Consider the following 27,080-nt stretch of genomic DNA (forward strand, 5'->3'; position numbering starts at 1 on the left):
CTATCAGATATTGCTATTTTTCCTTACTTCTCATCATCACAAAGTCTCTCGGAAGAAATTGCAATATTGTACACAGTAGGTTACCTATTTAGGTAACCTACTGTGTACATTTGTCTAAGGAGGGTTGTGCACTCACACCTGACCGCATTCAAGCTATTTTAAACACGCCTGTGCCCCGTACTCAGAAGGATGTTCATGCACTGATTGGCCTTACTTCTTCCTGTAGGCAGTGGATCCCTAGTTTCTCTCACATTATTAAACCCTTATTGGCCCTTTTGACTAAAGACACTCCAATGCCTCTCCCATGGACTACTTAATGCCACAGACTTTCCAACAGTTACCTCAGGCTCTTTCTTCTGCACGAGTATTAGGAACTCCAGACTACACTAAGGCCTTCACACTCTATGTACACGAGAGGGACGGTTGTGCTCTCTCGGTTTTAACCCAGACACATGATGATAAGCAGCGTCCTTGTGCATATTACTCGGCGGTCGTTGATCCAGTCGCTCGTGCGTTGCCTAGATGTTTTAGAGCTGTGGCAGCGACAGCTGTGTCCATACGTCAAAGTGAGGGAATAGTCTTGTCATATAGATTGCTTGTGCTAGTACCCCATTCAGTTGATGCCCTTTTGAATCAAACTAAAACACAACATAAGACTAGTGCCCGCTTGACAGGTTATGAATTGACACTTTTGGCCCCTTATATCACGTTGAAAAGATGTTGGACTCTAAATTCTGCTACATTATTGCCATTTCCAGCTACTCAGTCACAAAAGCTACATGACTGTATATCCCTTACTGAAGAACAAGCAAAGGGTTGTGTTGACCTACAAGATACACCTCTTTCTAACTTTGATGGGGAACTGTGGGTTGATGGGTCTTGCCTGAAGTTGCCTGATGGCACGACATCTGCTGCCTATGCAATAACACTTCAGACAGTAGTTGAGATAGCTCGCATCCCACAGAATTCAGCTCAAGCAGCCGAGTTGATAGCGCTGACAAAAGCATGTGAGCTTAGTACTGATCTGCTTGTTAACATCTACACTGATAGCCAATATGTTTTTGGAGTGGCTCATGATTTTGGGTAACTCTGGAAGGAAAGAGGCTTCCTTACTGTATTTGGGACGCAAATAGTGCATGGGGAATTAGTACACAATTTCCTTACTGCCTTGACATATCCCAAGAAAGTAGTGTTTGTTAAGTGTAGCGCACACAAGAAAGTGACTGATAAAATAGGACGAGGCAATGCCTTTGCGGATCACACAGCTTGTGAGACCGCAATCCAGGGAAGTACTACACCCATATATGTTGTTAAGTCACAGGCTGAACCTTGGCATGATGCAAGGCGAGAGGTGCTGGTCATGCAACGATCTGTATCTGTTGATGAAATAGACCAATGGTCTAAGGAGGGAACATTGGATGATGAAGGCTGTTGGAGGAATAAAGAAATGACAAAATGGAAGCTACCCACAGCCTATTTACATTCTATGGTTCACATGACACATGGGCCGGCATATGTTGGAGCATCTTCAATGACAAAGCAACTTATGCAAGTTTGGGATCATCCAGATATTGCCGGCACAGCTGAAAAGATAGTCCAATCTTGTCTGATTTATCTCCAGTATAATCCTGGAAAGGGATCACAAATTCCAACAGGAGGGTTTGCCATACCTACTGCACCCTTTGAGGTTCTGCAACTGGATTACATCCAGCTCGAATGCTGCAATATTTTGAAGTATGTCCTAGTGGTGGTTTGTGCCTTTAGTAAATGGATAAGAGCTATAAGCTACGAAAGATACAGTTCCTACTACAGCAAAGGTGCTCCTAAAGGAGTTTTTCCCCAGATTTAGCATTTTTGGAGTTTTGTGGAATGACAACGGACCCCATTTCATTGGGAAAGTTGTTGATTACCTCATGAAAGGATTGGGAATTAAGCAGAAGTTCCATGCTGCTTTTCACCCACAATCAGCAGGGCTAGTAGAAAGATACAACTCTACCCTTTAACTAAAGCTGGCCAAAATACAAGCTTCCACATCTTTGAAATGGCCTGATACACTGCCCTTAGCATTGCTATCTATTAGATCGATACCACATACACGATGTGGCCTCACACCGTATGAGATGGTTTTTGGGAGGCCAATAAATATTTGGGGGATTCCTACATGTACCCTATGTATTGATGAACGACTCAGTTGACTGACCGTTTGTCTTCTATTTATCAACAGGTTTGGGAGACTCTTCCAGACTGTTCGCAGGGTGAGGGCCATAATCTACGGACTGGTGACTGTGTTGACAAAGTCTTTCCAGAGAGCCGGCTCCCTAGCACCGAGGTGATGTGGCCCTGAGCAGGTGCTCTTGGCAACCAGGACTGCAGTGCGAGTGACCTACCGGAAGAACTGGATGCATGCAACCCACTGCAAAAAGGTGTTGCTGGACCCAGTAAGCCCAGCCGCATTGGCATATCATCGCGACATCTTGGACACAGAGAAAGGACAAGCCACGTCACCTGAGGAAGTCTTCCAGGACCACACGATCCCTGGTACATCCCGATATCAGCTGCGACCCTGGAAGAGAGACATGTTGCTGCTGAAAAAGACTGTTTGAGTCACTGTTCTGGGTTAGTGAAAGCCTGAGTTACAAGGTGGGTACTCTTTTCGTGACTACTTGTCTTAACATCTGCCCAGGACCTTAGTGCACCATCTGTTTTGTTGTTCAACGCCGAGATGAACATGCCTGCGTCAAAGAAATCAATTGCTGTAGGAGTCTGTGATCGAAGGAGTATGTTCATTATTGGACTCACTTCAATGATTGTTCTAATTGCTACAATAACATGGGTTGTAGAGGGAGTAGCTCCTGCTCGAAATCTACTGACTGCTACTACTCCTGTCCCCATCGAGCAGGTCTATTACAATTTCCCTTATCATGAGCAAAAACACAGACTGTCTTATCTTAACAATACGTTCATTCAAATGTTGCATCCCATCCATAATGCTACGAACATCTTCAACTGTTGGGTGTGTGGAATGATGCCATCTCATCAGAAAAAGGGAGGAACGCCTTTTATTCCTCTGCCGTTTTCACACAATGGCTCCTGCAAAGCCTGGTTTGAGCTACTATGGGCTTCTAAAGTTGCAAACATTACTTATGCTGATGTAGGTAGACTGAATGTCCAGCTGAACAGAGCTTGGAAGGAGATCCACAAGCTAAAGGAACTGTGTCGGGAAATGGAGGAGTATCGCTGAGGAAATTACTCCTCGCACTATGTTTTCCCTAACACTCAAACTGTCAAGGGTAAAATGGACCTCCTATTATAGCTGTTACTAGAGCTCGAGCAGACCTTTGTGTGAGCAGTATCGGCAGTTTTCCTGTGGGGAAAAGTGACTGTACTATGGTGTTAAATGTTAGTGGAATAAACAATAGCAGTTTTTTGTAATCACATAAAACCTATTTCATTTGTGGAAGTAAAGGCTATTATCACCTACCTATTTGGTGGTCTGGAAGATGCTATGTGTCCATTCTGCTACCACCTGTGTTTTGGCACCTGCATCTTACCATAAAGACTATACACTGTATAATGACATTTCTAAGAGCCGATATAAGAGGACAATCAATCATGATGAGGTGGATCAAACTGATAATGCACTGCAGCAGTACGTTGACTTTAATTTGGGACTATTCTTCTTTGTTGGTGCGGCCTTAAACAGCAGAAAGATAAGTCGCTTGACAAGTGCTGTGGAGGTTGTAACCGATCAGACAGACTTGGGATTCGGAAATATCACAGAAGAACTACAATTTGGAGAATCGTGGTGCTCCAAAATAGGATGGTCCTTGACGTTATCCTGGCCGACGGTGGTGGAGCATGCCGCATCATTGGGAGCAGCTGCTGTGTATATATCCCTGACCACGCCTCTTCAGTTTTTGAAGCAATTTCGAAGCTGCACAAAATAGCCACTGAAATCCATCAGGATTCAGGGACATGGACTTTGACTGGATGGCTATGGGCTATGTTTACTGTATGGGGCTGGAAACTTTGGTCAGCCCTATGTATATTTACTGCGATTCTTTTCGTTTCTTGCTCATGTATACAATGTGGCACGATGCTTTGTTCCCTTTGTTTTTCTACTTGTACCTCATGTATACTGACTAAACAAAATGTCACAAATGTAAATGCTCGCTTGGCATTGGACCAAGAAATTACTGAATTAATGCAGATAGATGTGCACAATGTTTTCCGTACTCCCTCAAAAGTGTAGGAAGATGTCTTCAGCATATGCTAACAGGGCAGTCTGTGGAAATCGCAAATAATCTCTGTTAGCATAAGCTGACACCATCTAGTTTGTGGCATCAATTTGGTCAGCTATGAAATTCTTCCATCCTCTGCTGCTCGTCTTTTTTTCCCTGCCTGTGCTGTCTATTTTAGTTAACTTCCTGACTCAGCTAAAAGCAATATGCATACTAAAGAGTTTGTAGCTGCCAGAACACCTGTCTCAGACTCAACTGTCAATTTCTTAGTGCTGCCATAAGCACTCCTGCTCCCCCCACATTGCTGACTAAGTGATTTCCACATTTGCCCATGTTTGTCAGTAGTTTTTCCTGTGTAGGCCTGTACCTTCTATTTGTAACTACTGCTTACCAGTGCAGAAAATCAAGTATAAAAGACCCCCATCGTCTGTGCATTCAAGTCACTACCTCCTGGAACACTCAAGGGTGTTGTACGGACGTGGTCTCACTCATAAGTGAATAAACTTGTTATTTTGAATTTCAGCTCCAGTGTCAATCTCTATTTTGTTGGACAGATAAGGGTGAACCCCTGCACCGGTGGGCCCCTAAAAAGGCTCATTTCCGCACTAGAAGAAAAGGTTTAACCACCTAAGGTAGAAAAGCAGCTCTGGTCCTAAGAACCATCTTGTCTGCATGGATGGTTGTAAAAGGAGGCTTAGAACAAATAGCCTGAAGCTCACTTACCCTACTGGCAGAAGGAATAGCAATCAGAAAAACAGTTTTGAATGTAAGAAGCCTCAACAGACAACTATGAAGAGGCTCGAAAGGAGAACCCGTCAGGAAAGTAAGAACCAAATTTAAGGCCAACTGAGGCATAACAAAGGGAGTGGGATGAAATCTATTAGCGAGGCACTTATTGAACCTCCTAACTATGGAAGCCTTAAACAACAAAGGTTGGTCTGGCAAACAAAGGAAGGCTGATAAAGCAGACACGTAGCCCTTAACAGTCACCACAGCACAACCTTGCTGGGCCAAGAAAAGAGAAAAACTAAGAACATCAGACAAATGGGCCTTCAAAGGATCAATTGAACTCTCTCTACACCACTTAACAAACCTGGCCCATCTACAGGAATAGACAGATTTGGTGGAGTGTCTTCTGGCTGATAATATAACATCTACCATGCCCGATGGGAGAGAAAGAACTCAGGATGCCCCAGTCAATCTCCAGGCATGAAGGTGCAGGCTCTGGAGGTGGGGGTTCTAGAACCTGCCCCAGCGATTGCGAGAGGAGGGCTGCCCATAGAGGGAGACGGAGCAGAGAGTGAGATTAGAGGTGAAGGTCTGTGTACTACACCCTTTTTGGCCAATCCAGGGCAATCAATAGGCCTTGGGCCCGGCCTTGGCCAATCTTACTCGGAAACCGAGGAATCAAGGGTATGTGATGAAAAAAGTACAGGAGCTGATAGCTCCAATCTAGTTGAAACGCGTCCCCCAACGCTCCCTGCATTGGATACTGGAGACTGCAAAACAACGGGCAGTGCACTTGCTCGTGAGTGGCATACAGGTCAACCGAGGAAACCTCCTGAAAATGCGGTGAACCACCTCCGGGTGCAGCTACCACTCTTGATCAGCCGAGTATTGCCGACTGAGAATGTCCGCACGTACATTCAGCACCCTGGCCAGATGATTTGAAATTATGCAAATCTGGTGGTCCTGAGCCCAGGACCAGAGCCACAGAGCCTCTTTGCAGAGATGATACAACCCCACTCCTCCCTGTTTGTTGATGTACCACATCGTAATAGTGTTGTCCGTCAAAACCTGAACTGATGGACGGCAAAGGGAGGGAAGAAAGGCCTTGAGAGCCATATGTATCGCCCACAATTCTATTAGATTGATAAGAAGCAACTGTCCTCTGGAGAACAAAGGCCCTTCATCTCCAGATCCCCCAGATGAGCACCCCACCCCAGTGTGCAGGCATCCGTGATCACTGTGGCCACTGGAGAAGGAGGTTGAAAAAGCTTCCCTTGAGACAGATTGCCTGAAACACTCCACCATAACAGATCCGACACATTGTATATGGAGATTCTGACCAACTCCTTGATACCTTCGTTGTGTTGAAACCACTGTCTGTTGAGGCACCACTGGAGAGCCCTCATATGCCAGCATGCATGGTTGACCAACAGTATGCAGGAAGCGAACAGACTGAGCAGGCGTAAGACCTTCAGGACTGGAACTGCCATTAGGAGGCGGGAAGGTACGATTCACAGTAGTGTCCAGCACTGCCCCTATGAACAGATTGCGCTGAGAGGTCACCAGGTGAAATTTGGGTGGGTATGGGTATATATATATATATATATATATATATATATATATATATATAGTATTCGCAGGATTTGTAGTTCTGAGGAGGACCTGAAAAAGTGCCAGACAGAAGCATTTCAGAGATTCTTGTCCAGAGGTTATGACTCCACGGCCCTAAGGGAGGCAATGTCCAAGGCTAATGAGCTAAATCGAGCAGTTTACTTAGGAACAACTACTGCTGCCAGAACCAGACAGGAAGAATCATCTGAGGTCTCTGATAGATTGGGATTAATCACCACGTTCAATAGTGAGGAGAAAAAAGTGAGAGGCATTCTCAGAAAGCATTGGCCACTATTAAAAACTGATATCACAATTGCACCATTGTTACCTGAAGAGCCAACTTTAACTTTCAGGAGGGCACCCTCGATGCGGGATGCCTTGGTAAGATCTAGCCCAGAGGTTATCCCCAAAAAGGAGGGTCTATTTGAAAAGTCAGGTTTCTATCGGTGTATATCGTGTAGGGCCTGTAAGTTTGGAGTTTCCACGAAGGAATACAAAACTGCTTTTGAGGCTTCCCCTATTTCCATTAAGGGGCACTATACATGCCGGTCTGAGTTTGTAGTTTATGTGCTCCAATGTACTTGTGGGCTCAGGTACGTTGGGAGCACTAAACTACAGGCCTTCAATAGAATACTCCAGCATCTCAGGGCCATAGTAAACGCAGATGATAAGTACCCTGTGGCTCGGCACTTTGGCCTAGTACATCAGAAGAATGTAAATCACCTGAGCTATTATATTATTGATGGAGTCCCTAAGAGCATCAGGGGGGGTAATAGGGAGAGATCCCTCAGACAATTAGAAAGCAAGTACATTTTACTATTGGACACGAGGATCCCAAACGGCCTTAATACAGGGGAGGACCTTCATTGCTTTTTATAACATCACGACCTATGATTCAGCTATGCTGACCAGGTCAGTTGTATTATTCAGCCCCTCCGGATATCCACCATCTAGCGTCTGCAAAATTTGAGGGAAGGCCAACTGAGTTTTATTGGACTTGTAAGAAGTGTGGGCAGTCCATAGTGTACCGTCATACCTGCACCTATAATAAGAATTCCATCTTTATACTGCAGTGACGTCTGAGGCTTTATCCTCCCTGTGTTAAATCAGTTTCCCTCATTTGTGTGTGTATATATCTTCCTCCAAACACATCATTGATTTAATTTGGACATAATTGATCCATTCCATCTTGAATTCTGTGTTTACCAGCTGAAAAGTATTGTCCAAAACTGTTATGTTTTGATACCCTTAAGGCACTATGTCTGAATGTTATCTCTAATAATTGAGATTGTATATATACTTCGGTATTTATTTTTTGGGGGTATTCAATTTTCAAGTACCATAGTCACGTTTGATTTAGGGTTGGGAAGTAGGTTAAGTAGTTGTAATTACTCTTGCACATGCAAACCTCCTAATTGGCACAACATGGTTAAGCATGAGTATCTCCCAATTTTTATACTTTTGACCAGTGTGTTAAAACTTTGATAAATTAGTCACATATCAAATCACTTATTTTGATCCCTTTTTTTGAATTTCAGGTTATGGGTTTGCCCTTTCCCCCCTTATTTTTTTGCACACTAGGTGGTCACGTTAGGGGTTCTAATACCAATCAACTCAGATGTGTGAACGGGGAAATTTAGATATTTCATATGAAATACATTTGCGCACCATCTTTTGATTTTTGCAAATATATGCAATGCAACACGGCATTGGGTTTGTAAATATATGAAAACAGCAATTTCGATGGATTCACGTGTACATAATGTACAGCAATGATGATATAATGATATTTTGATTTGAAGAATTATACATAGTTTATGCATTTGTATAATGAGAGCAGTTTATGGATTGTAAATAGTCAGTTATATTTATATCCAATTCTGTGTCTGTTTTCCATGACAGGATGATGTGCATGAAGTGATTTTTTCAGTTTCCATTATTTCTCCCGCCCCTTTTGTTGATTGGTAACCCTATATATACATTTTCATTGGTTTTGTTCGTCATGTGATCAAGGTCACCGTGGAGTGACCGAAACGCGTCATGCTGGCGAAATCGTGTGAATAAACTCTAAGAATATTTCATCCTTGCGCTGTGGAGTGGTTTGTACCTGTGGTATCCGGTGTGGCAGATTGGATCTTGGTCCTGATTTGAGGCAGCGGAACAGGACTGTGAATTGTGTGTATATATATATATATATATATATATATATATATATATATATATATATATATATATATATATATATATATATATATATATACCCAAGTTGAACAACAGCTCAGCCGTTATTTGCAGATGATGTAGCACTAACTCCGGCGACTTCGTTTTGAGCAGCCAGTCATCCAGATAAGGAAATACTCGAATCCCTGACCTTCTGAGTTGAGCTGCAACCACCGCCATCACCTTTGTGAAGACCCTAGGCACGGAAGTAAGGCCAAAAGGAAGGTACGCAAATTGGTAGTGTTCAGATCCCTCCGGAAAACGGAGATACTTCCACTTCAGGTTGGGAATGTGGAAATAAGCAACCAGCAAATCGATCAAAACCATCCAGTGTTCCTGCTGCAGCACCATAAGAACCTGAGCTAGGGTCAGCATCTTGAAGTTCTCCTGCTGGAGGTAAAAATTCAAGACCTTGAGGTCCAGGATCGGTCTCAACCGCCAGTCCTTTTTGGAGATCAGGAAATATCGGGAGTAACACCCCGACCTCTTTCCTACTCCGGAACCACCTCTATCGTACCTTTTTGTAACAAGGACAGGACCTCCTGCTGCAGAAGCAAAAGATGGTCCTCCGAACACCAGCCCTGGCAAGGAGGGGGAAACTCCTGGAAAGGAAGGCCGTACCCATTTTCTACAAGATTTAAAACCCAATGATCTGATGTAACAGATTTCCAGTTTGGTAGAAAACCGGACACCCGGCCTCCTACAGGACGAACATGCTCCAAGATGGGGGATCTAGAGCTGCTTCCCTGCGGATCCAGTGGGGGAAACAGGAGAGGAGGATGAGGACTGCTGTTGGGCGGCCCCCCGCAGACGGCCTCCTACCTTCTCTCTATACACCTTGTAGAGGGGGTTCTGCTGCTGCTGACTACCTTGAAAAGAAGCCACCTTCCCTCTCAAGGCCTCTCGAGGCCGGGTCACCCCCTTGCTCCCTCGCCTGCTGATCCTGCTAGCCAGACAGCCTCCTTGCCAGCCTCCTGCCTGCCGCCACCGACACCGTCGCCCCCCCAGCACCCCCGAGCGGCCCAGCCACAGCTGAGCCGCCCGCTTGCCACTTTTCCCGCCGCTGGCCCTCTGCGGCCCCGCCCACTACCGGCCCATTGGCCCAGCCGCTCGCCCAGCAGACTCGCCCTCCCGTCCCCCTTTTAAGGGGAGAGCCTGGTTGCCGCGGGAGTGACCACTGTGCCTCTCAAGGCCGGGTCACCCCCTTGCTCCCTCGCCTGCTGATCCTGCTAGCCAGACAGCCTCCTTGCCAGCCTCCTGCCTGCCGCCACCGACACCGTCGCCCCCCCCAGCACCCCCGAGCGACCCAGCCACAGCTGAGCCGCCAGCTCGCCACTTTTCCCGCCGCTGGCCCCCTGCGGCCCGCCCACCACCGGCCCATTGGCCCAGCCGCTCGCCCAGCCCAGCAGACCCGCCCTCCCGTCCCCCTTCTTAAGGGGAGAGCCTGGTTGCCGCGGGAGTGACCACTGTGCCTCTCGAGGCCAGGTCACCCCCTTGCTCCCTCGCCTGCTGATCCTGCTAGCCAGACAACCTCCTTGCCAGCCTCCTGCCTGCCGCCTCCGACACCGTCGCCCCCCCAGCACCCCCGAGCGGCCCAGCCACAGCTGAGCCGCCCGCTCGCCACTTTTCCCGCCGCTGGCCCCCTGCGGCCCCGCCCACCACCGGCCCATTGGCCCAGCCGCTCACCCAGCCCAGCAGACCCGCCCTCCCGTCCCCCTTCTTATGACGCCCCCTGAGCGACCGCGCAGCGGACGCGCGCAGCGGGAGCACCGATTGAGCGCCGAAGGTGCGCCAAAGGTAAGCCCGTCTGCGCCTGGACCGCGCCCAGTGCCAGGACCCCTGGCCCCCGAGGACCCCAGCCCACCCGCCGGACGTACGACGCTGCCACCCTCAACGCACTCAACACCGGCCGAATCCCGGGATGCTACCGAGCCACCCCGAGACGAACCCACGGACCCTTCAGCTGTCACGCCTGCAAGTTCTCCTGCATCCGGACCTGCCCCGCACCAGCACCCGCCAAGCCGAACACCAGCAGCAACCACCTCAAGTGCATCCTACTCAACACCCGCTCCGTCCACAGACACACCATCGAACTCTGGAACCTCCTCGACACCACAGCTCCTGACGTCGCCTTCCTCACGGAAACCTGGATGAACGACTCCTCAGCGCCTGACATCGCCATCGCCATCCCAGAAGGCTAAAGATCACCCGAAGAGACCGAGGCAACCAGACTGGAGGAGGCATCGCCATCATCTACAGGGACAGCATCCGCATCACGACCAACACCGACGACACCCTGACAACCGCCGAACACCTGCACTTCCAGATCCACACGGACCCCAAAACCACCCTCAGAGGCACCCTCATCTACCGACCCCCGGGACCACGCACACAATTCAGCGAAGACATCGCCGACTTCATCAGCCCGCACGCCCTCCCATCCGCTGACTACATCCTCCTGGGGGACATCAACTTCCACCTGGAGAACAAAAACGACCGCAACACCATCACCCTGCTTGACAACCTCGCCAACCTCGGACTCAAGCAGCTGGTGACCACCCCCACCCACCTCGCCGGACACACACTCGACGCTGTCTTCTCATCCAGCAAGGACATCGTCTTCAGCCACGCCACCGGACTCCACTGGACGGACCACAGCTGCGTCCACTTCACTTTCAGAAGATCCACGATCCACCACCACCAGCAACAGGTTGCTCGAAGAAGCTGGAACAAGATCACAGCAGACCAGCTCGCCGCTTCCCTGAGCCAGCACCCTCCTGCCAGCTCAGCGAACCCCAGCCAGGACGCCGACAACCTCACGAAGTGGATCAGCAACTGCGCAGACGACCTCGCCCCACTGAGGACCCCGCCTAGCAGACCCGGCAGCAAGAAGGCCCCATGGTTCACCGACAAACTCAAGAGCTCCAAGAAGAACTGCCGAGCCCTCGTGAAAGCCTGGAGAAGGGAGCCAACACCGGACAACATGACCACCCTCAAGCTCGCCACCCGGAAGCACCATCAACTGATCCACGCCACCAAGAAAACAGCATTCAAGGACCGGCTGGACAACAACGCACACAACTGCAAGGAACTTTTTAACATCGTGAAAGAGATCTCCAACCCCAACGCCGGAAACAACAACATCACCCCGTCGCAAGACCTCTGCAACTCCCTCGCCTCCTACTTCCACAACAAGATCGCTGACATACACAACAGCTTCAGCCCACAAAGAACGCTCCAACGCCCCCCACCACCACCCTCAGCGCCTGGACCCAGATCAACACAGAAGACACCATCTGCACGATGAACTCTATCCACTCCGGATCTCCGACCGACCCCTGCCCCCACCACGTCTTCAACAAGGCCGACGCTGTCATCGCACCCCACCTGCGGGACATCATCAACACCTCCTTCGACACCGCCACCTTCCCTGAGAGCTGGAAGCACGCCGAACTCAGCGCTCTACTAAAGAAACCAACAGCGGACCCCACCGAACTCAAGAATTACCGCCTCATCTCGCTCCTCCCGTTCCCAGCCAAAGTCATCGAGAAGACCGTCAACAAGCAGCTGGCCGCCTTCCTCGAGACGAATGGATCCCTCGACCCCTCACAGTCTGGCTTCCGAGCCAACCACAGCACCGAGACCGCCCTCATCACTGCCACCGATGACATCCGAGCCCTGCTGGACAACGGTGAAACAGCGGCCCTCATCCTCCTAGACCTCTCCGCGGCGTTCGACACTGTCTGCCACCGCACCCTAGTGCAGCGCCTCAGCAACATCGGAATCCAGGAGAAGGCACTGGAGTGGATCATCTCCTTCCTCGCTGGAAGGACACAGAGTGTCCGTCTACCACCGTTCAGATCTGCAGCCACGGAAGTCATCTGCGGCGTTCCTCAGGGCTCCTCGCTCAGCCCCACCCCCTTCAACGTCTACATGAGCCCCCTTGCGGCCATCGCACGCCAACACAACCTCAACATCATCTCCTACGCTGACGACACCCAGCTGATCCTCTCCCTGACCAACGACCCCGCCGCCGCCAGAAACAACCTCCACGAAGGGATGAAAGACGTAGCCGAGTGGATGTCGACCAGCCGCCTGAAGCTGAACTCGGACAAGACGGAAGTCCTCATCCTGGGCTCCTCGCCCTCCGCCTGGGACGACTCCTGGTGGCCCCCCGCCCTGGGCACCGCACCCAAACCGACAGACCACGCACGCAACCTGGGCTTCATCCTGGACTCCTCCCTCTCCATGACCAGACAAGTCAACGCCGTCTCCGCGTCCTGTTTTAACATCCTGCGCATGCTACGGAAGATCTTCCGGTGGATCCCCACCGAGACCAGGAAGACGGTCACCCAGGCCCTCGTCACCAGCCGACTGGACTACGGCAACGCCCTCTACGCCGGAACCACCGCCAAGCTCCAGAAGAGACTCCAGCGGATCCAGAACGCCTCAGCCAGACTCATCCTCGACATCCCCCGACGCAGCCACATCTCCGGACATCTGAGAGACCTGCACTGGCTCCCCGTCAACAAGAGAATCACCTTCCGTCTCCTCACCCACGCACACAAAGCCCTACACGACCAAGGCCCGAGCTACCTCAACAACCACCTCAACTTCTACGCTCCCAAACGCCACCTCCGATCGACCAACCACGCCCTCGCCGCCGTCCCCCCCATCCGAAGAGCGACAACAGGAGGAAGGTCCTTCTCCTACCTGGCCGCCAAGACCTGGAACACCCTCCCGACCGACCTTCGCCTGACCCAAGACCACCTCTCCTTCAGGAAGAAACTCAAGACCTGGCTGTTCAAGCAGGAGCGGCACCCCACCCCCCCCTCCCCCAAAGCGCCTTAAGACCCCCCGGGTGAGTAGTGCGCTCTATAAATGCCTTGATTGATTGATTGATTGAAATCCACGAAATCTTCTGTAACCATAATCCCTAGGCTGGGACTGCAGGCCTGAGGATCTTGCAGTATCCCTGCTATCCTTGAAACATTGCAGAGCAGAATCCATCTTTGTTCCAAAGAGCCTGCAACCATCGAAAGGGAGATGAAGCAGAGTGGCTTGCCCAACTGGAGAAAACCCAGAGCTTCTCAACCAGGTGTGCCTCCAGGTAGCCACCGAAGAGCCCATCGCCCTGGCGATTAAGTCCGTTGTATCCAGACCCGACTGGATCACCTGAAGGTCTGCAGCCCTTGTATCAGTCAACACATCCAGAAAGTGACCTCAAACATCCTCAGGCAACTTAGGAGCATCATCTTTGGATATGTCCCTCAAAGCGTGGATTAATCTTTCCAACAAGCATGTGGCGTTTGTAGATTTTAAGGCCATGCTTGATGAAGAGAACACTTTTTTTGCTGACTACTCTAGCTTTTTGGAATCCCTATCCCCCAGGGTGGAAGGGAAGGATCCTGCCGACTGTTTGGACGAACATGAAGCCCGGACCACCAAGCCTAGGTAAGAGGTTAAAAAGGCTGGTTCACCAAGAGCAGCTTTTTAGCGTCTTGTCACAGTTCTGCGTACCGCCAGGGCAGACATAGGCTTTTGCCACACTTCCAAAATCAGTTCCGTCAGAGCCTCATTGAATGGGAGCAAAGCCTCTACTACTGAAGTTGGAGAGTGCAAACTTCAGTCAGAATGTTGGGCCTGTCAGCCATGGGTAACTGCACATCCAAAAGGTCAGCTGCCTTCCTTATAAAAGTATGATAAGGAGCCACATCCTGAGAAGGTAGCGTCTTAGGGGAAGAAAGTTCCCACTCTGGGGAAGTGTTCAAACCACTTGCCTCCTGTAGACCCTCAAAGTCATCCACTGAGTCAAGAATCTCCCCCTCCTCACCCTTGAAGTTGTGCATTAGAGATTGAGAAGCCCCAGCCCCGAGCACCTTCTATACCAACGCACAGCCCTCCACACTCCACGAGTGCCGCGTGGGACCTGCTAGTGTTTTTGTGCTCGACGCGTCTATCCGGTCACTTGCCCGTTGACTAGTGGCCTCTGTGACGACGAACCTTTGAACTTACACCGCTGGCCTGGTTGCTCCAGGCTGGCCCTTGCTTCCCTGAAAAGGAGAAGCCCCCCAGACCTTGCTAGTCTGCAACAGAAGCCATCTTCGATTGCTGCGTGGGTTGCCTTTGCCAAGGCTTGTTGACTCCAATCCGGAAGCCGACACCACTGACAGCGAGATCCTTCGTGGGAGAGTCCGTATCCAGCTCCTGGTCGTCGTAGACACCTCCTGGTCCACGTGGCTGCGGAGACAAGCTTCACGACATCACCCGATTGCTTCACGACATCGCCTAGTTCCTTCCTGGTCACTGGCTAGTGACCCAGACTCTGTCCCCTCTGCTTTCAGGTACTCTTCATCCTCGATCCACCCTTGGATCCAACCGGACACTTCTCTCCTGGTTGCCTGCAGCATCTTTTCACAGGTCTCCATAGGATTCAGTGACGAAACCCGACACAACTTGACACCTATGCACCCGGCTCCTGTGGGTGAGGTAACGCAAGTACTCCGGTGCTCCTGTGGGTATTGACTATCCAAGTGACCTAGTTTTCAGTAGCTTTCTCCTAGTCCATCCGGAAGTATCCTAAATCAACTAGTTTCTGACTCTTACGTTCCCATTATATCCCTATGGTAACTTGCGTGTGTGTTAAGACACTGCAAACGCTTCCTGTGGGCCTTCTGCTTCCTAACCTTTGGTAGTTCAGTGTAGCCCCAGCGATTCCCTAGGCCCTAAGCCTACTCCTTGTTCGTGACGTGGTTCTTATACCACTATTTTAGTATATGGTCTGCAAAGCCCCTAGGGCTCGACTGTATTTTGTTAAACTTATGGTATGATAATTAAGTATCTTGTTATGTGCTTGTGCCTCTGACCTCAAAGAGTTCAGACGGGTAGTGTTAGTAATAAATACATATATATTTTATATATAACCAGTGTGGTGTCCTTTCATTTGGTATTCAAGGGGTTACATATGGTAAAACAGCTGGCTTCACATGCTCTCTGAAGTTTTAGCCTAAGACTGCTTTGTCCATGCTACCACTAGGATAGCTGGTCTATAAGGTTGACTTGACAACCAACACCATAAGGGTGGTTTGGACGGATACAGGGTGCCCACTAGAATAGTGGACATCACATATCAGGCCAACTTCTCACAGCCGCTGAATTAGAGAAGCCGACCTTGAAGACTTGCCTTTCGAAGAACGACGCCGGAACCCATGACAACGATTCTTTTTGTGCTTCTTCAACGGCCTCGAGGTGTCGCCCGGCCATGAAAAACGTCGCCTCCCTCTCCTTTAGTGCCTTCGGATTTATCCTTCGAAAAAACGAACATCCTTCGGCGTTGTGATCCGACGACAGGCACCAAAGACAATCTTCATTGGGGTCTGGATGGACATATGACCCCCACATTCCCTACAAGGCTTGAACCCGGACTTCTTTTGTGTAGCCATCGCAATGCTACACTACAGTTATTGAAACAAACAATGTAAATCTACAGAAATGGACAGTCCCAGAAAAACCATTACGCGTCAACGGGGTGGAAAAAAGGGAACTGACGTCAGCACATCGACGAGACCTTCTTATGGCTCCAGTGATGTCATATGGAGTCGTGAGCGGAGACGTGCTATTGCAACGTCCTCGTTGACTTGGGAGAGCTATGAAAAAGTTTCAGTGGAATGCTGGCACAGGGTAACTTCAAAAGGTGAGGAATCCACAAGCAGACATATCCATCAGAAAACAGTGATTTTATCTTTGGTAGCAAATCATCTAGTATCGACCAAGGAGTTGTGCCACACTGTGTGAGACAGAAAGAACCAATAAATGCTCTAAGGATAGTGGTGGTGTTTGGAAAGCATCTCTTCAACCACTGACACGAACTATGCTTAGCAAACCGCTGCATCAGGTTCCACGTCCCACTAACCAAAGTCCAATGTCCAGCAACTATCAGTTAAGAGCTGCAGAATGTGACTCCTTGATATGCATTTGTCGAAGAAAGAATAGAAGAGATCTTGGGACATTAACAAAATAAATCTCAAAAGGAGCTAACCAAATAGTGATTGCAAAAGCAATTAATGAAAAGCATGAAAGTCTGCTACAAAAAAAACATCAGTGGCAAACTACATTACCTACGCCAGATTGTGGCATGCATCCTACCAGATTTTTGAGGGAAAGGGAGAAAAGGATTTTACCACAAAACAAACAGACAAGGTCCAAAGTCTCACAATTAAGTTATGTGCACCCATAAAGCAGGCAGGACGCAAGTCTCACTGGAAGGTGGGAACACAAACAGTAAGATGAGGAGGACGCACCAGATTTATAAAAGGGCAATGCAAGACTGGCAATTGTCCTCTCCTTTTTAAAACTAACAGCAAATGTATTCTCACCAAACTGATAGTCATTAAAATTATTTTATAATAGGATATAGGATAACCTCCTTACTGTCATCTGGATTTGTTATGCTTCAATTGATGGATGGATTAATGTAAGGCATAAAATATATCAAATTTAGCTGATGTGATCGGCGATGAACAAAAAATAAAAATTAAAGGCTAGAATCACTTTAAAGACAGTGTCACTGCAAAACATATGGCTGATGAGTAACCGTCACTGTGTCTGTTTTCTGATGTTCTTCATGCAACATCCCAAGTGGTTAAACACTTACCCATCGGACTAACTAGAATAATCTGCTGCACTGGAGAACCTTGTTGCTTCAGAAGTGAAGTGAGAAGTTTTACGCCTGGCCACCGTACATGGAAATCAAACTCCTGAGGGGAAGGGGGAATAAAACAATCAAATAATGTGCTACAAGTCTTAACATGAACAAATATGTCATATTAAACTGAAACTTTTACAAATATTATATCAAAGCTATTTCCTATGTTCCAATTGAAGTAGGACCACGCCCGATTTATATATGGGGGATACCCGTATAAAGTGGCATAGTGGTGAAAAGAAAAGTGTCCAGAGTGCTTTACAAAACTCCAGGGCTCAAGATCCCCAAAGTTTAAATTGTGGCCATGAGATCAATAGGAAACCTAACTATTTATCGTCAAATGCCAGGCAGCAGGTAGCGTGATTAACATGATACTAAATTTTTCTCAAGTCACCCACTCACACAATGAAACTTTGCAAAAGACATTAGGTCTCATCCAGTGATAAATTTGTGAAAGAAAGAGCACTGGTGCCCGAAGCTCTGCTCAGAAGCTGGCTGCCGGTGAAATTATATGTCGGCATGCTGAATACCAAGGCTGGTAGTCTTTAATCCACTTCCAGACACCACCTGTCCCTTTTGCTTGCTCTTGCAGGTTCCAGTTTTCTCTTTGTTACAGTGTGGCAGTCTTTAGCTTCCTCCATCTTTCCGATATGCTCTTGTGCTCTGTAAATATCTGATGCTGGAAATAAGTGGTGGTAGATAAAGTGAGCAACCCAGTAAACCTTTGGGGGCTTGGGTAAAAACGTGAAAGGATGGGTAAAATTGCCTCCAAAGGAGTTTGTTGTACTACAGAAGTTGTATTAGTTATGTAACTAAATTTGATAGATAACTTAATTATCCTGAGTAAAATTAATTAAAAAGGTTTCAATGAACATTCATAGACTTAACTAAACATAACAATACTTGACATAAGACAGAAACGAAAAGACATGTGTATAGGCAAAAAAATGAATTTTATCACAATTGAATCATAAAGGGAAAAATACAAAGCATAAGGAATGTGCAAAACAGGAATACAGGATAAGTATCACGAAATAAATCAAAAAATCTCTGTAAAGCCTGTGAGCGGCCTATCCAAAATAAAGATTATGAGAAAATCTCCTTTGGATAAGGTTGAGGTCGACGTTTCGGTCTTTATGGATAACTCTTCAAGACCATCATCAGGACAGTAGGCAATTAATATTGTAAATCCCTTAAATCAATAACTTTAACTCTGCGTGGTGGAGGCAGATGATATGGAGAGCCGGGACAGAGGTAAATCTTTGAATTCACAAGAAAGTTGGCAATTGGGGCTTCTTTTATAACTTATTCGAACCGCATCAACTATTGTGGAGGGGGTCGCAAAGAGATTCAAGTCGTCTAAGGTGAACGATCTGTAAATGCGTTGGGCAGAGCAGGACGCTTCACCTTCTTGCTTCCAGAGTGACGGTGTACACTTCCTGCTGCCTCGGAATTGAGAACTTTCACAGATCGCGCATTCCTGGCGACTTGGCGATTAATTGAGATCTCCTCGACAAACTTATGAGGATTGACATGCAAAGAGCAGAGCTTTAATTGCTCGCGTTCCTGCTCTGCCCAACGCATTTACAGATCGTTCACCTTAGACGACTTGAATCTCTTTGCGACCCCCTCCACAATAGTTGATGCGGTTCGAATAAGTTATAAAAGAAGCCCCAATTGCCAACTTTCTTGTGAATTCAAAGATTTACCTCTGTCCCGGCTCTCCATATCATCTGCCTCCACCACGCGGAGTTAAAGTTATTGATTTAAGGGATTTACAATATACTGTCCTGATGATGGTCTTGAAGAGTTATCCATAAAGACCGAAACGTCGACCTCAACCTTATCCAAAGGAGATTTTCTCATAATCTTTATTTTGGATAGGCCGCTCACAGGCTTTACAGAGATTTTTTGATTTATTTCGTGATACTTATCCTGTATTCCTGTTTTGCACATTCCTTATGCTTTGTATTTTTCCCTTTATGATTCAATTGTGATAAAATTCATTTTTTTGCCTATACACATGTCTTTTCGTTTCTGTCTTATGTCAAGTATTGTTATGTTTAGTTAAGTCTATGAATGGTCATTGAAACCTTTTTAATTAATTTTACTCAGAATAATTAAGTTATCTATCAAATTTAGTTACATAACTAATACAACTTCTGTAGTACAACAAACTCCTTTGGAGGAAATAAGTTGTGGCACCCAGAAATAAGTGCCAGTCCCCAGAAATAAGTGCTTGTTCCGCCCACCGGCAACCACTGGCTCCAATTAAGCACTGGTCTTATCCCTTCATCTTTTAAGTGGAAGGCATTTAGATTACTTGGATTTTACATTTACCTATGGTTAACTCCTGAAGAGCTATTCAGCATTGCACGTAGGGCCACTGGCAAACAATGTCAGAGGATAGATGTATTACATTCAACTTCAAACTGGTCTAATACATCCAGCCTTTTAAATGTCAAAAGAAAATGAAATTCCAGATGCAGTCTGGAACCTGGGAATATTCCATTGTTGAGGGATCTGTGGTTAGATAGCGTATACACCAGAAAGCGCATTAACAAAGGAAGCAACTTGTTCTTCTGATAAATACTTCTAAAAGGTACATTCCACTCTTGAGAATAGAAACCCAAGCAGAGCCTCCAAAGTCATGTGTCTGTGGAATGCCTCAGACCAAAAAGTCATGCCGTACTGAACAGACTTAGTTCCCTTCCTATCATAACTCACTGTCAAAATGGTAGTGTTCTGATGCTCACATCGTTGCTTGAGCAAGATCAAGAACAGGAACTCCATGTGCCAACCCAGTGGCAGCAACCTTGGCTCTGGTGGAATGGGATCTCAGTCCTTCTAAAGGCTGCTTTTTGGCTAAAGTGTACCAGGTCTTAATGCAGAGGATTAGCCACTTCAATAGAGTCCTTTTCTGCACTGCTTCGCCCTACTTCGCCCCATAGAACCCTACAAAAACCTTTTTGCCTGCTTGAGGTTTTCGGTGATGTAAAAGCTCAAGACTGTCTTGTGGTCCAACCAATGGAGCCTTTCATCCTCTTTTAAAGGGTGAGGCAAACCAAAGAACATTGGGAGAGTGATGGATTGCTCAAAGTGATAAGAAGTTATGATCTTTGCCAAAATAACGACCTACTCTATCAGAATAAAAGGCAGTGTAAGGCAGTTGCCCTGGAATGCCTGAAGTTTACGGCAATTAGACACATAACCTTTTATGGTGCCCACTGAAAGTTCTTGCTGTGCCAAAGATAAAGCATACAACAGTTTGGCCTGTAACATATTCATATTGCAGGTACCACACAAGTCCACACAAATGTCCCAGCATCCGACGTAGAGGGGCTTTGTAGCACAGATGACTGTAAGAACTTGAGGAGGAAGAACAAACACAGTCATCTGCAGTCTCAAACTCCATGCATTAAGGGGCCTGACGTAAAACACACAAGACATTCAACAGTTTGGTCTGTAAGGCATTCATACTGTGGGTGCGACACAAGACCACACATTTTACCGAGCTTCCAGTGTAGATGGACTTTGTAGTGAGATGTCTGGCAGCAAGGATGACATCCACAACTTTGGAAGGAAGAACAAACTGTCAACTGCCACCTATCACTCTCCATGCATAGAGGTGAAGACTGCCCAGATTCCAATGCAACACCCCACTCTGCTGCTGTAACAGGAAATCAACAAGAATCTGTAGCCTGATCAGACACATATGCTCATGCCCAGAAGTTCCCCGTGCCAAACTCTCCTTGCCCAATCCCGAACCACTAGGGTGACTTTGGCCTGGTAGCTTCTGATCTTCTTCAGAATTCAGGACAGGAGAGGCAGTGGCAAAAAGGAGTACAGGAGTCCCGTGCCCCTTCTTGGAAACGCCAGTGCGCAAAACTTTTGAGACTTTGGAAAAGATCTAACCTGGACACACATCATTGCTAGACGATGCCCTGTCACCTCGGGAGGGAACCACCATTTGTGATCCAATGGGTGCAGCTGGCTGAGTTTTTCCACTTGGTGTATAAAGATGCCACCCGATGGTTAATGACCAGGGAAATGCCCAGACACTCAAGGCAGGGCCAGATATGGTGTGTTTCTTTTCAGAGGACCTAGGACCCCTACCCTACCTCACTTGAAGTGGTACCACATGGCAGTTGTGTTGCCTGCGAGAACTTGAACCAGAATCTCTTTGATGAAGAGGAGGAAGGCTTTGAGTGGCAGGTCCCAACAAAGACCAAAGTCCATGGTCTCCACCTCTTCCAGATGGCCTCCCCAACCCAGCAAAGACGCACAGTCAGCACTGTCCGCTCTGGCTGAGTCTATCACTGGTACAACTGTATTTGTGCAGCAACCACTGCAGGTACATTAAGACTTCTCCAAAACCTTGGTGAAATCGGACACGTTCCGCTAATGCTGGCCCACTGAGACTTCAGGTTCCACTGCAAATCCCATTTATGCCACCTGGCACAGTCGACATGAAAGATGCTGGAGTTTAACAGATCAAGAAGCCTTAGACATACTCATTGAGATACAGTAGCGAGGTTGAAACATTAGGATCATAGCCTGAATGTCCTAGACTCGTACAGGCTGAGGGATGGAACTAAACAGCACCATCTCTAAAAGGGCCCGATAAGAGGGAGCTGTGGGTTGTGACTTCTGCGCGTTGATAGTGAAACCTATTGAGATCAGAAAGTTTGCTGTTGCCTGGATTTGGTCTACAACTGACTGCGGCAAGCCCACCTTCAAGAGCTAAGTGTCGACATAGGGGAAAACTGGAATTGTACAACCTCCGAAGGCGTGCTGCGACCATTGCCATCATTTGTTAACACCCATGGGGGACTGGTGAGGCCGGAGGGGTGCATCCCATACTGATTATACTCCTGGCCCACACTGAACCGCATGTAGCAACTGTGGGACTGCATGATGGGTACATGAACTTAGGGTATCTTGCAGGTCCAAAGAAAACATCCAGTCACCTGGATCTAGGGCTGACAGATCTTTGGCCAACGTGGGCATCTTGGATTTGTTCTACCGCAAGAAGGCATTCAAGAGGTAGGATTTAAATTAGAGGGTCCGTCGTTCTTTAGCACAAGGAAATAGCAAGAGTAACTGTCCTTACTTTCGAGGCCTGAACACTCTCTGCGGCTTCTTCGGCCAAAGGAGGTACAAGTCTTTGAGCAAGAGGGAGAGGTGCTCCTCCGAAAGACTATCTGATATGGGTGGAAGAAGCAGTAAGTCGATAAGGAATATCAAAGAATATCTTTGATGAGCAATCCGAAGGACCCACCAGTCAAATAATATACTGTTTAAGACGGGACAGATTTCCCTTGCACACTCAAAAGAAAAAAGAAGAATTTTGATTTTTAAAAAACACTTGTCAACTGACGAAGTAAAAGATGGAGAGCTCTGGATCTACATACAAAGCCAAGGAAAATAAGGAACGGACGCTGGCACAAAGGGGTGTTACTTATAGGCGGCTCAGTCGTCACTTCCAGATGAGAACGAAGTTAATGTGGAGCTACACTGCTGTTTACATTTTCCAGATCCAATGTAACGTTTGAGGATATTTTAACTGTGAGGAATCTGCCGTAAGAAATATCCCTCAAAACAAAATACTTATTTAGTGATTCCCATGACCTCTGGAGTATCCAATGATGTTGTGTACTTCCCTTTCAGGAGGGAGTTATGAACCAACCACCTATTACCTCAAGAAGGGCTTGTAAAGTTATTCTGAACCAAGGGCCTAAAGTTATTCTGGATTCGGTAGCTTTTTAAAAAATCATTCTGAGTGAGCAAGCCACAATGTCTTCTTTGGGAGCATGTGATGGAGCATCTAGTCATGATTCAGAGGCTGATAACAGTAAACCTTTCAATTATCATACAGGCCTAGAAAGAAGTCAAATGCAACTTTCTCCAAGAACTTGACTTTTATTTGATTCTTTACACAAAAATAGAGACTCTGGAGACAACAAGCCTCTGGTGGTGTTTTGCTTGTCAAAACGCAAGACTATATCTCCCATGTAATGGTGGTACTAGATCAGATTACATTTACTATAGAGCACATGCCAATTGTGGCTTAGAACTCAAGCTCTGCCTTGCCACTTTTACTATTAAGACAATGAAGTTTCTGGATCAGCAAAAGCGAACAGATTTGGTTAAACACCAAACTGTCCAATACTATTCTATAGTCCCTGGTGTGTAGAGCGTTAACTGGAGCCTTTTCAAATGTGGAAAAAGTACATTTCACGCAGAACAGCGAGGAGGGAGAGTTGGTGAGGAATCTGTGGTTGAATAGAGAATCTGTAGGAAGCTGGATATATATATATATATATATATATATATATATATATATATATATATATATATATATATATATATATATATATATATATATATATATATATATATATATAAAAGTAAGTTAGTGTGCACACAGAGTCCAGTGTATTCCCAAAGGCTTACAGAGGTAAAAGTAGATATTACCTTACTCTCTATTTGTGGTAGTATGGACGAGCAGTGAAGCTATACCAGAGGGTAGTGTTAAGCATTTAATAAAAAATAAAAAATTGTTAAAAAGAAAGCTGGATGAAGAATAACTTTTCTTACAGGTTTGTAAAAATGTGCTAATACAGTTGTAATTACTTTTTGATTACGTTTATTACTTTACTCGGGATTACTTTTTCTACTCAGTGTGATATGCCTAGATGTCACACTGGGGGGGGAGGTACAAAAGGGGTGGTAATGGACGGAGCATCTGAACCAATTTAACACTCACACCCAGTCAAAAGATCTGGGTTTAATCCATCACCGTTCTTTAGCCCACTCTGCCACCCCAGTTCAGACATGGCTATATGCAAATCAGTCTGACCCTGTGCCTCATGGGAACAGTCCAGTCCGTAATGCCAAGCCATGTCTTCCCTGGACCGGAAACAAGCTTCCGAAGACCGGTTTCTGGCATACCAGCCATCTTCAGCCCGGCTTACTTGAATCCAGTGGCAAAGTGAGCAAGGGACTCACGTCTGAGCATACCCTGCCACACTTATGGCGGCCAAAAGCGGTACAAAAGGGGGTGGTAATGTCACACTGGGGCATTTCCTGGATAAAAGGTAACTAAGTCTGTTTTTCTCAAAACACAGTTTCTTAGGTTTTCATACAATTCTCAACTTTACATTTAGGACTGCAAGACTGTTTTTCTGTGGAAAAAGTTCTAAGGGAGAAAATCAGGTTATCTGTTTAAAGGTACGGGGATGTGGAATTCCTATAGCTCAACGTCCAGGACATATTGTTTGGGGTCAAGGGCAACTCGTTTTCATCTGATTTTTGTCCTTGGGACAAGTACGCCCAACCCCCTGCAGCACAAACCCTTTGGCTGACGGCTGCAGTACCACATTATGGATCAGGGAAGGGCGCTGTGTGCAGTTAAGGTGATATCTTTGTTCATTTGTAAATGTTATAAGCTCTGACTGCACTACTGACAGTGGTTCCAGTATAAACATGTGTACACACGTTTTCAAAGTTTAGCAATATGAGGCTATGTATAATGCTCCCTGAATTCTCTCTGATTTGATGCAAATATTTGCAGAAGTTTGATAGCAAGATTGATGATTCTTTGCTTTAAAAATAAAATGTTCATAAACAAAATGCATTGATGAATGATAATGGTCTACATTGAGCATTGATCTGCAAATGATGTATGCCCGCTAGACCTCTAAATAAATACCCAGTAGTCCAACAACCTTTGCAGTGTTTGTGAGAAATGGTGTATTCATTGTTACTCAAATGGCTGTTGTGGTATAAATTATCTTGACTGGTTCATTAGTATTTAATTCGGTTTGTTATGATTTAATTTGGTTTGTATTTTGTATTTAATGTATGCTTTATGTCAAACACTGAATGAACACAGTATGTACACAAGAAAAAAATATTCGTTGATGTAGTGTTTATTTTTTTGGAAAGGCATGTCTTAATGTCTTGTCAGGATAAAAAAAATGGTATTTCAATAAAAGTAATTAAATTACGAAAGACCAATCGAATCAGATAAAGGCATCAGTCTGTTTAATGATTTAACAGCAGTATTGAATGACAGGTTAGGTTTTTGTGTGTTTATAAAGCTTTATAGGTCCTTTCTGACAGTAGTAGGACTAACGCCCTTTTCCGTTAAAAACATTTAAAAAAATGAAAGCAAGAAAAAAAATATTTTGCTAAACCATTGTAAAATTTTAGGTACTATTTCTTTGCAGCATCATTTAGTAACGTGTTGATGCATGCTAGTATTTCCCAAAAATATTTATAATGGAAAATCAGTGTAACCAGCATTGGCAAAGCAAGTAGGTCTGAAATTGGTGGTCAGCTTTGTAGTTTTGTCAATGTGTGACTTGTTTTGGCATGGTTTTTGTAAAACCATATTGGTTTGGAAGCTGCCAGGTCCTCAACCATTATAACAAACATTAGCAAAAGCTGTTTTTGGTCTCAAAAACCACACACTGCCAGTAACTGGCACTGAACAAAACTACTTTGTGTGCAAATATGCTCCTTGTGAAAGAGCAGAATGCGGTCACTCACAGTGAAGCAAGAAAATACAGAGAGAGAGACCGAATTTTAATAAACTGAAACGGTCACGGTCAACGCCAGACCAAATTAGGGGCCCAATCATTAAATAAAGTCTCAAAAGTGCACCCATGGTATATGTCCTTGCAATAAGTGCACTATACGGCTTTTGTGAATTCCCAAGAATTTACAAAAGTAGGTCAAGAAATAGTACTCCTAGAAAATATATATGAACTGCATGTTAGCATAAGCATATATGCATGAGTAGATTTGCTCATGCTAAAATCTGAGTGTTTGCAAGTTCTCTCCCTCCAACCAATTGTTTCCCAATTCTAGAAGAAGGTTTACGCCTGCAATTTTCAGGAGGAAATTTCCAACACTAAGTATGGGAACAGATTAGAGAAGAGTTGTTGAAGAGCCTTAAAACATGCTAGTTAGTTGGTTTGCACAGACTCAAAGGGGCATTCTAAACCTGGAACTATTGCTTACCACTAACTTCAGCCCCAGTATGTAGATCAGCTGAAACGTGGCAACATAAGGAGATTGCAAGTATTCAAACACTACTATGGTAAGAGCCATGGCATAATCAGAGGTGCTATATCAGAGCTCTTTTATAATGAGATTGGTGCCATAATTTGTTGCCACACTACATGGCACCAAAGCGACAAGTGAATTTTGTTACAGGACAAGTAGATCTATGAAGCAACCTGCCCCTTGGACAAGTAGATATTTTATTAAATTCCAAACACCTGAAGGTGAGTAATCGTTCTTGGGAGGCGAGTTTCTGGGGTTAGAATCAGGGTTCCCCCAGGGTCAAAGAGCACTCTCAGCGGCACTAGGGCAGATGGGTGCAGAGTGCTGAGGCCCAATGTTATCCAATGGGGGATAGGGGGCCTCCGGGTGGTGGCTGCTAATGGCACGCCACTTGAATGTGGCAGCAAAGCTTCAAGGGTTTAGCTCAGGGCAAAGGGGATCCAATTTAGCACAAAAGGTGCACCCTAAGCAGCACAGGGTGCTGATTTGGCGTCGGGTCC

At 46.3% G+C, this 27,080-nt stretch overlaps 1 protein-coding gene across 6 annotated transcripts in view; it reads right to left on the reverse strand.

The window, feature by feature from the left end:
• USO1 (USO1 vesicle transport factor) overlaps positions 1-27,080 on the reverse strand; it is a 682,652-nt gene that overhangs the window by 313,675 nt on the left and 341,897 nt on the right. For all 6 annotated transcript variants that reach the window (XM_086961508.1, XM_086961506.1, XM_086961505.1 and 3 more), the window contains one exon: positions 17,455-17,557. In XM_086961508.1, the coding sequence (XP_086817634.1) occupies positions 17,455-17,557 (103 nt within the window). The remainder of the gene's footprint in view (positions 1-17,454; positions 17,558-27,080) is intronic.

The sequence above is a fragment of the Lissotriton vulgaris genome, chromosome 3_1 (genome assembly GCF_964263255.1).
Source record: "Lissotriton vulgaris chromosome 3_1, aLisVul1.2, whole genome shotgun sequence".
Lineage (NCBI taxonomy): Eukaryota > Metazoa > Chordata > Amphibia > Caudata > Salamandridae > Lissotriton > Lissotriton vulgaris.